The 15,552-nt window shown below is 44.7% G+C and overlaps 1 protein-coding gene across 2 annotated transcripts in view; it reads right to left on the bottom strand.

Moving 5' to 3' along the window:
* Positions 1–15,552, bottom strand: part of DOCK1 (dedicator of cytokinesis 1) — a 339,932-nt gene that overhangs the window by 35,899 nt on the left and 288,481 nt on the right. For both annotated transcript variants that reach the window (XM_075423918.1, XM_075423919.1), the window contains exons 39-44: positions 12,516–12,605; positions 9,606–9,710; positions 5,468–5,609; positions 5,189–5,267; positions 4,834–4,918; positions 3,167–3,253 (exon numbers count right to left, since the gene is read on the bottom strand). In XM_075423918.1, coding sequence (XP_075280033.1) covers positions 3,167–3,253; positions 4,834–4,918; positions 5,189–5,267; positions 5,468–5,609; positions 9,606–9,710; positions 12,516–12,605 — 588 coding nt within the window. The remainder of the gene's footprint in view (positions 1–3,166; positions 3,254–4,833; positions 4,919–5,188; positions 5,268–5,467; positions 5,610–9,605; positions 9,711–12,515; positions 12,606–15,552) is intronic.

Below are 15,552 nucleotides of genomic sequence, written 5' to 3'. Positions count from 1 at the left end.
CAACAGTAAGAAAGAAATGATAACTCCATGGGGCTTTTCCGATGGAAAAACTAATCCTAAGCAGCTCAGAAATCAAGAAGATATTTTTGCAGTGATTACTTTGGTGTATTTCCAAGGAAATGGAGTTTAATATGTTGAAGAAATGACTTCTCAGATGTCTGCTGTGCTTTTTCCCACAAGGTCACGTTTTCTTCATCTGAATGTCGATAACTGAAGGAAGAACTTTTCTTCCTCACATAGACTGGACTTCAACGAAGAGAGCTCCTCAGACGTCTTCCTGGGGTGAATTAGCTCTTACACTGTGTAAAACTTGCTTTGTTTTAATTGACTCATCTCCAACTATTATTTATGACAAGATGATGTGTCTTTCGGAATGACGGTTGCTCATATTGAAAAAGTAGCATTAAAATATTTAAAATATTGCTAAAATATGTACATTTAGTGAAAGGGCTATAAATTACTAACTTGCAACAATCCACGGTGCAGACAGTCCTCATCGGAAGACTCAAGTCATAGTCTACTTACATTAAAAAATGATGTGGTAGGAATAGAAAAGGAAGGTTAATTGAGGCCTGTGAGGAACATGCGAGCATATATTTGATTACACCCTAATTTACATAAATGCTACATAAACAAAGCAGCACTTCTACCTGGCTATCAGCTGCTTACCGTGTTTCTGAGAACCACTTCTAATCAAATCTCTTTAGTTGCTACTCTTACACCTGCCATCTGATTACAGCAAGGATGTTTTAATTAGCATTTTTAAAAGTCTGCCTGATGAATTATGCCGGAGGGCAGGTACGGAGCTCGACGGCCCTGCCGCGGCCACGGAGCAGAGCGGGCTCGGACGGACAGACGGCGGCCGCCCTTCCCAGCGGAACGGGCTACCAGGGAAACCGGGACAGGGGAACTAAGACCTTACGCAACATCTGATTCCGCAGGAACTGTTGTGAACATCATATGCCAAATTTAGGATTCAGTCATTTGTATTAATGAGCTTAAAACTATGCAATAAGACGTTGATGAACCATTGCTTTTAAAGCTCTTGAATATCTACAGAAATTAGCACTCGTTGAGACGTCATTTTTGACTTCTCTATATCGGCAGCCACGGTGTTCTTTCTCTTTCTTTTACTACTCTTATCATCCTCCCTCTAAATTATTAAAAGCAGATGGAGGACTGCAGTTCCCATCCTACTACTGTAAACTGCGCTTTGGACCTTACTGAAAGCTCTTTATTAAAAATATCTATACTTGTCAATTCTGAGCCTTGCTAACTCTGGACACTACACAATCTATTCCTGGCAAACAGAAATAAAATACTCACGATACATTCACAACACTAAAAAGTCCAACATCAAAACAAAACAGAGATCAGTATTTGTAGTTTTTAAAAGTAAGTATAATTCAAAATCCAGCTTCTAATTCACTGGCTGGCCTCAGCAAATTTTTCCCCTACAACTACTTGTGTCCATCTAAAACAAATCAGATACAGAGTAATGAATGTGTACAACAGGTTCCCTGCAGATAATGAGAAGATCAAAAAGGTTTAGGTAAAAGTACTCAGAAGGAATTTAAAAAGCAAATAGGTTTAAGGAAATTATGCATGTTCCTGCGGGTTATGCAACATAATACACCGCATTTATTAAATTACCCAGTTCTCTCTCCGCACTGATTTGATATGATCTCACCGCTTCCTTGCAAGTTATTCTACTTGCATCGATAAAATATGAAATGAGCCAAGCTACTTTAATCCATCGTGTTTAGCAAAACGTCAGTAAGAGCTGTATCCATAACCGAACTTTAGCATCACAGGGATGTGAAGCTCGGGCTCGTGCTCCCAGCACTTCAGCTGACAGGAATCTCCAAGAAAGTCAATACCAATTTCGGAGTAACTATGCCAGAGCTGGGTCAAAAGTTACCCGTTGCCGTCTTCCCACGTATTATTAAGTTCCATTCTGGCATCGTTTTTTAGCTATGTGACTAATAGAGTCCTTGCCTACAAAAAGCTCATAGAAAGCACTCTGGCAGGATTTATGCACTTTTTGGTGACAAGCACAGCATTCAAGGTGCGTGTACACAAATTGCCTGCATAAAGCAGCCTGTCAAGCTCTGCTCCTACCTCCTAAGGGAAAGAGACTTTCATCAGGTTTGCCAGCCTTTATAAACAACACTTTTTGCAATCATGAAGATAAATACAATCTTCTCTATCAGGATGATATTGAAAATACAAAATTCATTAAAAATTCAGTGCGTTTCAGCTGCCTGTTTCTGTCAAACATCACATTCATATTCTGTTACTATAGATACCGTAGTAATTTTCTGCATTACTTCTGTTCATCTAAATACAACTGTCCAACATAACCTCAATGGAGCAATGAAAAAGGTTTTAATTAATCATATGCAAATTGTTCTTTTCCTTTAAAAATAAGCCTCACAAGAGAGATTTAAAAACTGCAGTAACAATGTTTTTATTGCTACTTAAAAATTACAGCTGCTTAAGAATAATTTAATCTTAAAGGCATTTAATGGCTATGCCTTATCTAAACAGTCTAAATGGTAGAACAGAGAAATGCGTAATTTGGAGCTACTCTGGAAGGTTGCTAGAGTGTATTTTAGCTAATGATGGAAAAGAAACAAAAAACAACCTTTAAACACAAATGGTAAGTAAAGAAGAGGTGCAGACAGATACAATGCATTCCACTTTTGGTATATTTTGAATAAATTACAATCAAAATACCAAATCCTCTTTTCCAAACTTCAGACTGTTTCCATTTCGAGGTAGCAGGGTTCCCCTGCACCACCTCTGGCCCCTCCTTGTTTCAGGTCCAGGGCTTATGTCACAGGCTGTAATGGTTCACTTGCTGAAAGCCAGAAATACTTTTAGAAAAGTATTTAAAATACTTGATTGGACCTTGCCCTAAAGGTCTGGGGGAGTCAGCCTGTGTCTCCTTCTCTCAGGAGTGGAAAAGCATCACTTGAGTGACCCTCAGTCAATAACTGGCACCCTTGGCAAGCAGGTCCCCACGTCCTAGGACGCCAGATATCGTCCCATCGATTGCTTGTTCACAGAACTGAAGCACAGTCACCCAGAAATACAAACGCTGCCTGGCTGTACAAGAGCCCCATGCTTTCATGCAGTCTCAATAAAGCCAAATTGATCTTACCATGAAGACTGATTTGACTTCAAACCACCTCAGAATCCCTGGTAATTTATACGCCGTCACATAGATGGTTCTCTCGATCCACATATTCTGCAAACACAACAGAAACATACCGTCATCAGATTGACAGCTTTTCTCTTAAGCAAAGCCTTAAAATACCATCGACAGGAAAAGGAACCGCGGTGCGACAAGACGTTACGGAGCCGGGGGAAACTTCAAATGGAATCTGCTTGGGGAGATGACGGAGCGGCGCTGATTTCAATCTGGTGCGTGAGTCTGTGGAGAACAACGGCTCTCCCACCACAGGAGAACACTACGGAACAGAGCCACCGCTTTTACCAGACTGCCTGTCATTTTGCCCACGTAACTTCCACAGCTTTCAAGGACCATTCTCCACATAACCACAACATCTTGAGAGAGGAAAAGCTTCTTCCCCAGGAGGGCAGCGGAGCCGAGGGCTGGGTTCCCCGGGGAGGCTGTGCCGTCCCCGTCCTCGGAGGTTTCCAGACCCGCTGGGGGAAAGCCCCGAGCAGCCGGCTCTGACACCAGGGCAGGGGCTGGACCTGAGCCCTCCCGAAGTCCCACTCTGGACTGCAGGTCCCGACCTGGATGTGTGAAGCTGTGACTTCACTGGAGCTGCAAACAGCAATGGCTTCGTTGTGACATCTCCTCGCTGGTTTGGATTTAGGGGTACGTGATGTAGCATCTCTCCCTTCACGCGTGTGCACTTGGTTTATAACCAATGTCAAAGACATCTCTTGATCTGATTTTGCTAGAACGGGTAGTTCATCGTATTTATTATGAGGCTTTTTTAAAAAAGAATTTATTCCATCCTCTATGACCAGAAGAAGAGCTTTCAAAGCGATTTAGATATAAGTGAATTTTTTTATCTACACTCAAAACATCTTGTAACCTGTAGCATGCTCTAGCATTGTGGTTTTGGAAAAAGAGCGTTTCCTGCCTCCTCAGCTAAACCCACCTAGATTAGCAAATTGGCAATTTTTGATACAGCAGCCATCACGAGAAGCCAAAGACACTAAAGGAGTCGCTGAATGAACACCTAATCTTAGCTGTACGAAACCAAATACTCCGCATTTATTGGCACGTTGAGTAGATTAGAGCCTGCTACCACAAGGACTTTGCTGAAGAAACGATGCATTAATTTATTACTTTAATTACTACTACTACTTTACTACTAACTGCGCCCACTAGAACCCCTGTGAATCAAATGGTGTCTATAAAAAACCCCCAGGCAATCAACTTGATGTAACCTGTTGTAAACGTTTTGATGAATACAAGCTGTGCTCAAAGGGAGTTTTATTGACCATTAGATGAAACATATGGTTTAGTAAAAAAAAAAAAAAAGAAAGGTATTCCTGCAAAAAGATTTTGAGATGCATGACTGGAATCTTCATGGCAAGCCAAGTTTTGGCAAGAGACATCTATCTTTTCAGGGATATTCATTTGAAACTTAGTTAACATAGTTCTTAACAAAACCAGTTCAGCTTTGTCCATTTTTACAACTGGTATAAAACAGAACATGATCAATTGATTTAATTGAATCTCTATGAAAAACAAACACATTTAAAGCTAGAATTTATTTTTCAACAACTAAAACATTGTGAATGGTTCAGAGTCTCGAAGGGGAATAATGTTTTTATTTTTTTTACCGCAAATTCGTTGTCTGGGTTTTTCTCTCCTTTTCGAACAGGGCGCGAATACTCAAACCGCTGGACTTCATTCACCCTATAGAAACTGAAAAAAGGGAAAAGCACAATGAGTATCACATACTATCTGTTTAGGAACTGCTGCTAAACTCCAGTACCAGGAAAAAAGTTTATGCACAGGTACAAAAGGCTTATGGGATCGCTGTTTTCCAGTGGGCTGGATGGAATCCCTGCTAATACTAAAAATACCCTCACAGTTACCACCCTCCTTGGCTGCGTCCAGATTTGTTATACAACAAGAAGTAGTTTCAGTGCTACAAAGGAGACCGATACGATTGCAAACCCAACCCAAACTCACCTCACGATTTGTTCCGACACTGGCCTGTGAAACCTAGAGGGCAAATCCAGTTTGGGCTTTACAGTGAAGCACTGAATATCTGAATTCCGGAGTTAAGAACTGAAAAGCGAATTTCAATCATGCAGAACAGGCAGCTCAATGGGAACGTGAAGAAAGGACAGACCAACAAAATGAATGTATTGCACCCATGAAGGCAGGAGCGTGACAGCCTCCTGCTCGCGCCGGCCACAAACCCCGGGCGCGGGCGGCCGCGGGAGCCGCTGCGCAGCCGAAGGATACACTGGCCGGAGGAGCTCTTCATGTCCTCGCCCGGTGGAGACGTCGTTTTCATTTTTTCTGCGTTTGGAAACTGCGTCAGTAACCTTGCTTCGAAGTCTTCGCGGCGTTCGTACTCCTTTCCCCGGTAAATGAAGACTTTGTTCTGGAAACAAATCGAGAGGTGAAATCTCAGTAGCAGTATCCTCAGTACCGAACTGGGATCTCAGAAGCCTTCACTCCGGTGGCGGTACGTGAGACATTTTGCTTTCCTCACACAATGATACAATCAACAGTTTACAAATATTTTATGCCAAGTAAAGCCCAAATGATTTCCTTACCTCCAGCTCAGTACGAGATCATTCAGCAGGCGCTCACCTGTACAAACCACACTAAACCCACCGGGATCCAACCCCATCATCTCAAGGGTCCGTAAATAGGTGTCTATTGCACACGTATTAAGACAAATTGTGTCCTCTATCGAATCCAAGATCTCCCTCTGTAATTCCTCTCATCCATCTTCCACAGCTAACGGTGGAATGGATGTAAACAAACAGAATTAGGCTTTTTGTACAGAAACATTTATGGAGAGGCATTGATGTGAGCACCCAAGAGCAGCAGAGCAAAGCACAAACAGAAAATGACGCCAATTTAGGAAGAAGGTCCAAAACCACTGACTCTTTTAGCAAGACTGATACACCCCAGGCTTCACATTAGTCTGTTAGATTTTTGCCGTCGTACAGTTGTCTGCACACAGCCTAACTTTTAAATTAAGTACGCTGTATTTCTAAGTACTGGTTTCCGTTTTTAACAATAAAGAAAATAAAGATTTACACAGTCCATTTGCAGACCGAAAAAGCACATTACATTCTAAAGGAAAATGTAAAAGATGACTTGCATTAACTACTCAAACATATTAAACTAAGTGTTGATCTGAATGCAATACTTGCATCTGAATACGCTTAACCTCAGGACTCATCTCACAATGAACACTTGGTGAAAAAAATATCCAGCACTTATTAGGAAAAAGGTGTTGTGACTAGGGGCAGAAAACTGGAATAATTTACATTTGCCCAGTTGGCTTTCATTTTGCAATGGTGCCTGATGAAATGCACAGTAGATGAAAGAATACTCTTTGTCTGGGGAGAACAAAAAAAGGGGAGGCAGATGCCTACAAAGTGTCTATATTGCTGTAAATCACGGCTACGTACCTGAAATTCCCGGGACAAATTACAATGGAAAAACAGCATGCATTAAGGATTTTCTCAATCAGCTTTTGAGGCAAATAACAGGCAAATTTTCAGGGTTTTTATTGCTCATTTATTACAAACTGACCAACCCATGAGGCTTTTGTCAAGTCTGATGTTTTCCAAAACGCTCACTCCGTTGAGGAGCGAAGAAGCAGTCCCGCACGAACCCGGCGGCTGGGCCCTGCTCTCCATGGCGTCCCTTCGCCGCCGCCGCGCAACGCAGCGCGTCAACGGGAAGATCGCGTCGTGCTCGCTGCATTTTTGCCATGTAAAAACCCAGCTGTGTTAGAGACAGTGCCCCAGGGCTGCCCCGCACCCTCGGCCAGGCAGCTCGCCCTGCCCGCTGTGATCCCAGGCAGCCCTCCCGGGGAGCAGCTCCGGACCACGGGATATTCCCGGTGTTCCTAGACGATAACACAGAATCCCAGCATGGTCAGGGTTGGCAGGGACCTCTGTGGGTCACCCAGCCCAACCCTCCTGCCCAAGCAGGGTCACCCACAGCAGGCTGCACAGCACCGTGTCCAGGCGGGGCTGGAATATCTCCAGAGAAGGAGACTCCACAGCCTCCCTGGGCAGCCTGGGCCAGGGCTCCGTCACCCTCAGAGGGAAGAAGTTCTTCCTCGGGTTCAGCTGGAACTTCCTCTGCTTCAGTTTGTGCCCGTTGCCCCTTGTCCTGTCGCTGGGCACCACTGGAAAGAGCTTGGAAAGAGACTGGATGTGTGACAGAATGCCACGACGACCCCCAGCCACCATCTCCTCTGCAAAGTTATCACTGATTTTATGGCACATTCATTGTTTTGAAGATTCCTGATCATGGAAGTCTTCCCTATCAGAGTATGATAACATATTAATTCAATCGTTTTCCAGAGAAATGGGTTGGTCAATCTTAATGGCGACTCCTTCTTACTGGATATTAGGTATTTTTTGCTTTGTAAAAGTTATCAAGTTATCATTAAACATTAAAGTCTCATCAAAGCTTTTTTACTTGATATACCACAAACAATTTTTGCTGTTTGGTGCCTGATAAAAGCCTGATAAAACGTTACCCTACATGTATTTCAGATACCACAGTAATTCCTACTTTTCCCGCACTGCACCTCTTTAGAGTTGGTCTTTTGATACAGCCGGGAGTCATCACTCCATGGTGCCTCGGTGTCTGTCACCAACACAGGGCTTTGCCACTCCGCAGAACCGCGTCCCACCAGCCCCGGGGCAGCTCCGGGTGCCAACGGTCCCACCACCTCCCGGCACGCTCCGAGCCTCCTCGGCAGGAGCTGCCCAGCCGCGACGTGGAGTCCGAGCAGCGGGTAACAGACCGGAGCTCATCTCCCCGCTTCTGCCTGAGGGTCTGCACGCGGTGGGTGCTGCAAAATTCACTCGTGGCCTGGCAGGAACCGCCTGGGCTCAGCTTAATTCCTCTCAGCTGGAAAGAACTGATCCTTTGTGGCTCTTCTCAGGAGGCACACACGGTAGAAGTACGGCCGTAATACAGCGTCGCAGGGTGCATGAAAAGCCACACGCATCCCCTGCTTCTCGGGACGATTCAACAATTTCAATTTCTTCACGTGGGCTTTAGTTCGTTGGTGGGAAAGGAGGCTTTTCCCAAAGAATACCTGAGTTTTATTCCTGGGGATTTCTGAAAGCCTTTCCCTCCTTCTCCCAATACTTCTAAAGTTTCTGTCTGGATATCAGATCGTAAGATTTCTATGATGGATGGTCATTCTACGACAACTCTTTTCCAAAATCACCATATGTCTGTTTCTTTAATTTTAATGCACCACAAAAATATATTTTGCATGCACTTTTAATACACCATGAAAGACCAGCTGACCACAAGTAACCTAGGAAAACCAGCTTAGCCAGTGTTCACTGGATTTAGCCAGTGAGCCGGGCTTCAGCACAGACTTGGGCTTGCTCTTGGTATTTATTATGGCATAATCTGAGAGCGTTACCATGCAATAACTCAGTCACCACCAGGAACTCACCTCCTAAATGCTGATTTCCAGGAGGAAACCTACTACCAGCCCCTGGTCTTAGGCTAAATCTCTCTGAGACTCCGGGACTCAGAGAATAATCTGAGAATAACAGTAATAATTTTATTCTTCTGTATCTTGAACTGCCGTAATCTACTGTAACTCTTCCACAGGGGGTTGGAGAGATGCCCTGTCCAAACTGAAAATCCTCAGCTCTCCAGATAGATACGAGCAGCACAGCAGCTAAATAGCTAACGTCTTATTTCCATGTCACTGACTGCCATGTGCCAGAGCCCAGAGACTCCCGACACAGTTCAGATGTGTTAAATGCCCACCCTTCTTCAGCCCCTAGGTCAACTCCGTAACAATCCTGCTATCACTGGAAAAAATCCACAATGCTACAGGACTTACATTACAGGCATCAACCAAAAGACACGTTTTAGACTGACGCCTGACTCATGAAAATCGATGATAAAAGGTTGCTTTTGAAGGTATCACACACATCTCTGATATTCAGCTTCATTTTAGTGACTATGCTGGAAAGGATACCCACATGAAAACACGGTCACATACAAAAGGCTTCTCTACCATACTCATACATCTCGATCTCTATCTACCTGTCCGGCAAAACCGTCACCGCTTCAGACGGTGCTGGTTATGACCCTGATTTATGCACTGGGGGGTGTATCTTCATTTCTAGTGACACCCTGAAGAAGTACAAAGTATTGGATACGTCAGAAGAAAAAGTTTCTCTACTAAAATTCAACTATTCCATACCAGAAACTGGAAAGTAAAACCAATGTTTGAATCCCAGCCATCAATGTTAAGACAAATTTTAAATAACACACTGACTTACAACAACGTACTTTCTCTAGAACCAAGGGAAACTTCCAAAGCAAGAAACCTTGCTGGTGTCTGTGGAAAAAGGCGGACGCTCACCCTTATGAATGTCGGAAATCCCTGGCCGTAGTATCCAACAGCAAAGTAGTCTGGTTTTGGTCTTATCACCTTCACGATGTTTTCATAGAACTGGGCTTGCTTTCTCTGCAAAATAAACAGGAGAAACTTTCATGACCTCCACTTTCAGGAGATTCCCTATACTGAAAATCAGGATTTCTTTTATGTACATCTCTAACCCAAAGATGTACATGTTTCATTTGGCCCTTTTTCTTGACCCTTCTACCAGATATATGCTAGTATTTTGAAATACTAGACTTTGTAGCGGTTGTTTTTACGCTCATCTTGGTGAACCTCACTGCTCCATATCCAGCATATCTCAACTTTGATGAAGGTGAAGAATTCGACAGGCAGCCTGCACTCCTGGTCGCGACACCGCCGCTGACTTTACAGTTTTCGGCTGTTACGTTTCATTACATTTCTCTACTACTTCTTTTCCGTATTTACAACTGTTTATTTGCATACGGAAAGCACGCAGTTCAGAACTGCAGAAAAATATCACTTTTGGAATAAAAACGCACATGTCAGATGCCATCTGTTTTTGAAGTGGAATCCTTCTTTATCTCAAATGATGAAATAATAGCACATGTGCAGCTTCAGACGATCTGTTCATTAACTTATTTTTAGTCTATTACTTTCTGGAAGAGCATGCATTCTGATTCGGGGGGAGGTTTATTACTGCTCCCACACGACAGATAACAGCAAATGGTAAGAAGACCACAAAGACCCAGATCTGCTGTATATCTCTCAGTTCACCTCTAGCAAAACTATTTTGTCAGCCGTGAATTGTCTCAGAGTCTAATATTTAATACTGCTTGGACAAAAAGAGACAACAGGGAGAACAGAAAGAAACAAAAAACTTTTCAGTTGTATTGTGGGGGAAAAAACAGAAGAGCTCGCATGCTAATGCTACTCAGCAGCAGCAACGAGCAAGGCCGACGGGGTCTGCGAGACCTGGCTCATCTGGCAGCGTGAATTTCCATCTTTGCCATATTAGGGATGAACGCCCAACACACGTCGGTACGAATTTTTGTGACCTCTCTCTTAATTTCTCCTGTCTGATAAATAAAGAGCATGTGAACTCAGTTGTTTGACTTGAGAAGTGGAAGTTTTGCGTCTCCTCGATCAGAACTGGGAGAAACTCCATTTCCATATGCAAATGAACCCTCCCTGGTTTATGCCACTGTCTGGAATCATGGCACTTCATGTAAACAACGACGTATTTACTGTGCAAGAGAAATGGGGAAAAATACATAACTCGGTATTCTTGGCCATCAGCTACGATGTACAAAGTGCAAATTCAGACTTCTGCTCCCAAAACGGATACGGTGTGGTACGTGCAGAGTGGCTGCCGCCGTGCCAAAAGCTGTTCACGTTCCCACGTGCAGTCACAAAGGAGACGGAAAATTAAAAATGAGGGACTCGGAGAGGAGCTACCCACTGGTGAACAATCATATCTGACACGTGGGCATCATTCCTCGCTGAGCACCAGTTTCTACCAGACTCCTCCTGTAGCAAAATGCAGAAGACCCTCTAGCGAACGCAGCCCGGCTGGCAGCGGCGCAGGCGGCCGGCCGAGGGAGGCTCTTCTGACCTCAGAACTGCGCTGTGTATGCATCCTTCACCTCCTGCAGTACGAAGCTACGGGAAACCAGGCTCCAGAACAGTTAGGCAAAAGAATACCATCAGCCTGGTGCAAAAAACTGTTAAAATGCCACAGGAACAGGACCTTCACAAGGGATATAAATCCAGCTCTAGAGAGCTGGAGGACAGAACCACGGACAAAACAAAGAAGAACACATCTGGGAGTGAAGGAACAGAATCACAGAATCACAGAATCACAGAATAGTAGGGGTTGGAAGGGACCTCTGTGGGTCATCTAGTCCAACCCTCCTGCTGAAGCAGGGTCACCTACAGCAGGCTGCACAGCACCGCGTCCAGGCGGGTCTTGAATATCTCCAGACAAGGAGACTCCACAACCTCCCTGGGCAGCCTGGGCCAGGGCTCCGTCACCCTCAGAGGGAAGAAGTTCTTCCTCATGTTCAGCTGGAACTTCCTCTGCTTCAGTTTGTGCCCATTGCCCCTTGAACCATAAAATTGAGAGAAGTGGTATTTCCCTTTATTCTCTCCTCCCCAAGAAAGGAGATTCTGGGGAGATGGGCATGGGGACGCTCCTGGAGAGATGGCTCCTAGACATCCTCCACCTGAGCATCGGCCTCAGCGGAGGAAGAGGGTGCACTGACACCGCACTAGTGCCCAGCTCAGACCCGCTGGGATAAAGCAGATACACAACTCAAAGAAACTAAGGACAGTGTACTCTGGTGAGTGCAAAGGTGAAATGTATCAAAACCCTGGAAGCCAAGAATTTTCCTAACTCAACTGGAATCACATCCCAGTTCCTGTGAAAGCGGCTGAGAAGTTCGGGGGGACAGTGACAGCTGCCATTTATCTCTTTGGAGAAGAGCAGGAGTAAAAAATGGTGCAGGCCTAATGAATGGGTAACGTCAGGGCAAAAATAACTGACTCTAGACATGAATGCTTGGGGATTATTCATACCTAAAAAAAGAAACGTGAATACGGAAAAACACTTGAGAGAGAATGGGGATTTTTTCATGGTCCCATTTATATTCAAATTCCAAATTTCCTTTTATACCCCAAATAAATCAGCTTAACATTAGCGAAATATTTTTCTTTCAGCTAAAAAAAAAAAAGATTCCATCCTTTTCAGGCACTCCAGTGGTAGCCAGTTAATCAACATTTGTCTAACAAAGCCAAAGTGGGCACTGATTTCTGCATTTTACTGTCATAAGAGAGATTTTCAACACAATTTTAAAAGCTTAGAAATTAAATTCTGAAAAAATTGTTGCAGTGTCTGTCATTAAAAAAACCTACCAGCAGTTCACTGAGTTGTTCATAATCAAACATTTCATTTTCATACTGTTCTGCAAGTTCTTTACCCAAGGCAATGGCCTCTTCCCACATCTGTTGAAAAAAAATCACAAAACAACAACAAAAAACTTGAATTACATACCTTGGTTAAATAACAACATCGGAATAAAATAAATCTTCATAAAACACAACAAAACACATTGTGCCACATGCCCGAAAACACTGTGCATGGGACGTGCCAAACGGCTGTGGCAGCGTTCACCCGCATGTCTCTATTTAATGCAAATCAAGTAAAATGATCAAATTGCTTCAGAAATAAAATGATTCCCGCTCGCCCAACCAGACATCCAACAACGTGTAAACACGGCCTGCCCACAAAGAGACCCAGGACTTTGGATAAATGTTGCTGATTGATTATAGTTCATGATCACCTCTCTCTCCCCCTCTAATATCTATAATTGACATTAGACAGGACAGGCAATTTGCAGATATTGCTTTGAACAAATATTCATTATATTTCTATTGGGTCTTTTTCCTCTCTTGTTCTCCAACCATGAAATTCAGTAGCCGTCTCCACTGACCCAAAGAAATCTAACAACATCCTTCAGCTCTTCAGAAGCCAACAATCTTAATGAAGAGCAGCAAGAATGTTTTTAAATGCATATTTTCAATTTTTTTTTTAAATATAAAGAACCTCTCAAACCCAAAAAGATGCTCAAATTAGCACACCAGGCTATCTAAGATCACACTTGATGATCTGCCTCTGCTGCTGAAATTTGGCTGGCACTACTGGCCTCACTTCATTAAAAAAACGAGATCTGGAATGAGTTATAAATCCATTTGGTTTGTGTTACTCTTCCTCTAAAATTTAAATCCCCTGTCCACACCACCTAATTCTCCTCTCAGCACCAGGCCACATGTTCCTCACCCCGCTGAAATACTGACACGGCCGCAGCTGCCTCCCTGAAGGAGGGCTGAGGAAAAGGGCTGAACAGACGTCTTCCCATCGCTCCCCGAGGCCATCTGCCTTTGGGAACATCCACCTTTGGGGAACATCCACCTTTGGGAACATCCACCTTTGGGAATATTCGCCTTTGGGAACATCCACCTTTGGGGAACATCCACCTTTGGGAATATCCACCTTTGGGAATATTCGCCTTTGGGAACATCCGCCTTTGGGGAACATCCGCCTTGGGGAACATCCGCCTTTGGGGAACATCCACCTTTGGGAACATCCACCTTTGGGAACATTCGCCTTTGGGAACATCCATCTTTGGGAACATCCACCTTTGGGAATATTCGCCTTTGGGAACATCCGCCCTTGGGAACATTCGCCTTTGGGAACATCCGCCTTTGGGGAACATCCGCCTTGGGGAACATCCACCTTTGGGAACATTCGCCTTTGGGAACATCCGCCTTTGGGGAACATCCACCTTTGGGAACATCCACCTTTGGGAACATCCACCTTTGGGGAACATCCACCTTTGGGAACATCCGCCTTTGGGGAACATCCGCCTTTGGGGAACATCCACCTTTGGGAACATTCGCCTTTGGGAACATCCACCTTTGGGAACATCCCCCTTTGGGAACATCCGCCTTTGGGAACATCCACCTTTGGGAACATCCATCTTTGGGAACATCCACCTTTGGGAACATTCGCCTTTGGGAACATCCACCTTTGGGAACATCCACCTTTGGGGAACATCCACCTTTGGGAACATCCACCTTTGGGAACATTCGCCTTTGGGGAACATCCGCCTTTGGGGAACATCCACCTTTGGGAACATTCGCCTTTGGGAACATCCACCTTTGGGAACATCCCCCTTTGGGAACATTCGCCTTTGGGAACATCCACCTTTGGGAACATCCACCTTTGGGGAACATCCGCCTTGGGGAACATCCGCCTTTAGGAACGAGGAGTCTGAGATGAAGCACCACAGCTTCCAAAGATGGTGGGAGCTGGATGCTGGGGACCGACAAGGCGGACGGTGCTCCTGCGGAAACTCCATGCTCACATCCGATTCCTGCGTCCATCCCGCACAGACCTGCCACTCCTGTCCACTTTAACGCACTGCGTAAATAAGAAATCTTTTACCCCCCAAGAACCCCCGAAAACTAAAAACCCCCAAAAACACACAAATGAAATCCCACCACTTGAAGCCTTCAATCAATGTTGGGTGAATTTTATTTGTCTTCTGATCTGCAAGTTGAAATCACATTTATTCATATTTCAGGAAAACTTGGAAAAAAATAAGATTTTTAAGAAAATCCCTATCCTAGATGCTGACTTCAAACCCAGAGTAAAACACGAGTTGATGGTTGGACTTGACGATCTTCGAGGTGTTTTCCAACCTTAATGACTCCGTGATTCCATGACTGTCAGCATGACCGAGACTGCTGCCAGCACTGGCTGAGGACTCAGGCAGGGCACAGCTACCCCTGCTTTAGTGGCACAGCCACCAGACTGGGACCTAGCATATCTTTTTATTTCACTAGGAATCGTCAATTTGGGGCCCAGCCAGGCTGAATACTCAGTAAGCCTTCTCCCACATGGAAGATGCCAACGCCACAGAAGCAAGATGTGGCTCGGGTCCCACCGCTCTGCTTCTCCCTGGAAACGAGGAGCTGGTTTTCAAGCGGAGGGCACAAACCCAAGGATGGACGGAAAGCTTGCCCTGGCAGAGGGCGAGGGGAGGGAGGGGAAAGCAGCGGCCTGATGGCGGAGGAGACGAGGAGCTGCAAAACGAAAAATAGTTATGGGAGATTGCAGGGAGAAAGGATGGAGATTTATGCTCTCCAAGTTAAGGGAGCAAAGGAAGAGAAAATACGGGCCAGAAACCACACTGGTATGGCTGAGCGAGGGAAAAGGAGCCTCTGAGTCCTAAAGAAAAGAAATGGGGAGATGCCTGGGCAAACAGAGACTGAGCGGCGAGCTGACTGAAGACAGAAATGCTCATGAGGGGTAGAGCCTGGTACCTACATTAACTTCTCCTTAGAGCTCCATGTGATGCTCGACCCCTTCTCTTGATTTTTCTCTTTT

Source organism: Opisthocomus hoazin, chromosome 6, assembly GCF_030867145.1.
Source record: "Opisthocomus hoazin isolate bOpiHoa1 chromosome 6, bOpiHoa1.hap1, whole genome shotgun sequence".
NCBI classification, from domain to species: Eukaryota; Metazoa; Chordata; class Aves; order Opisthocomiformes; family Opisthocomidae; genus Opisthocomus; species Opisthocomus hoazin.
Note: the sequence above shows the minus strand (reverse complement) of the source record. Positions and strands in the feature narration are given on the sequence as shown.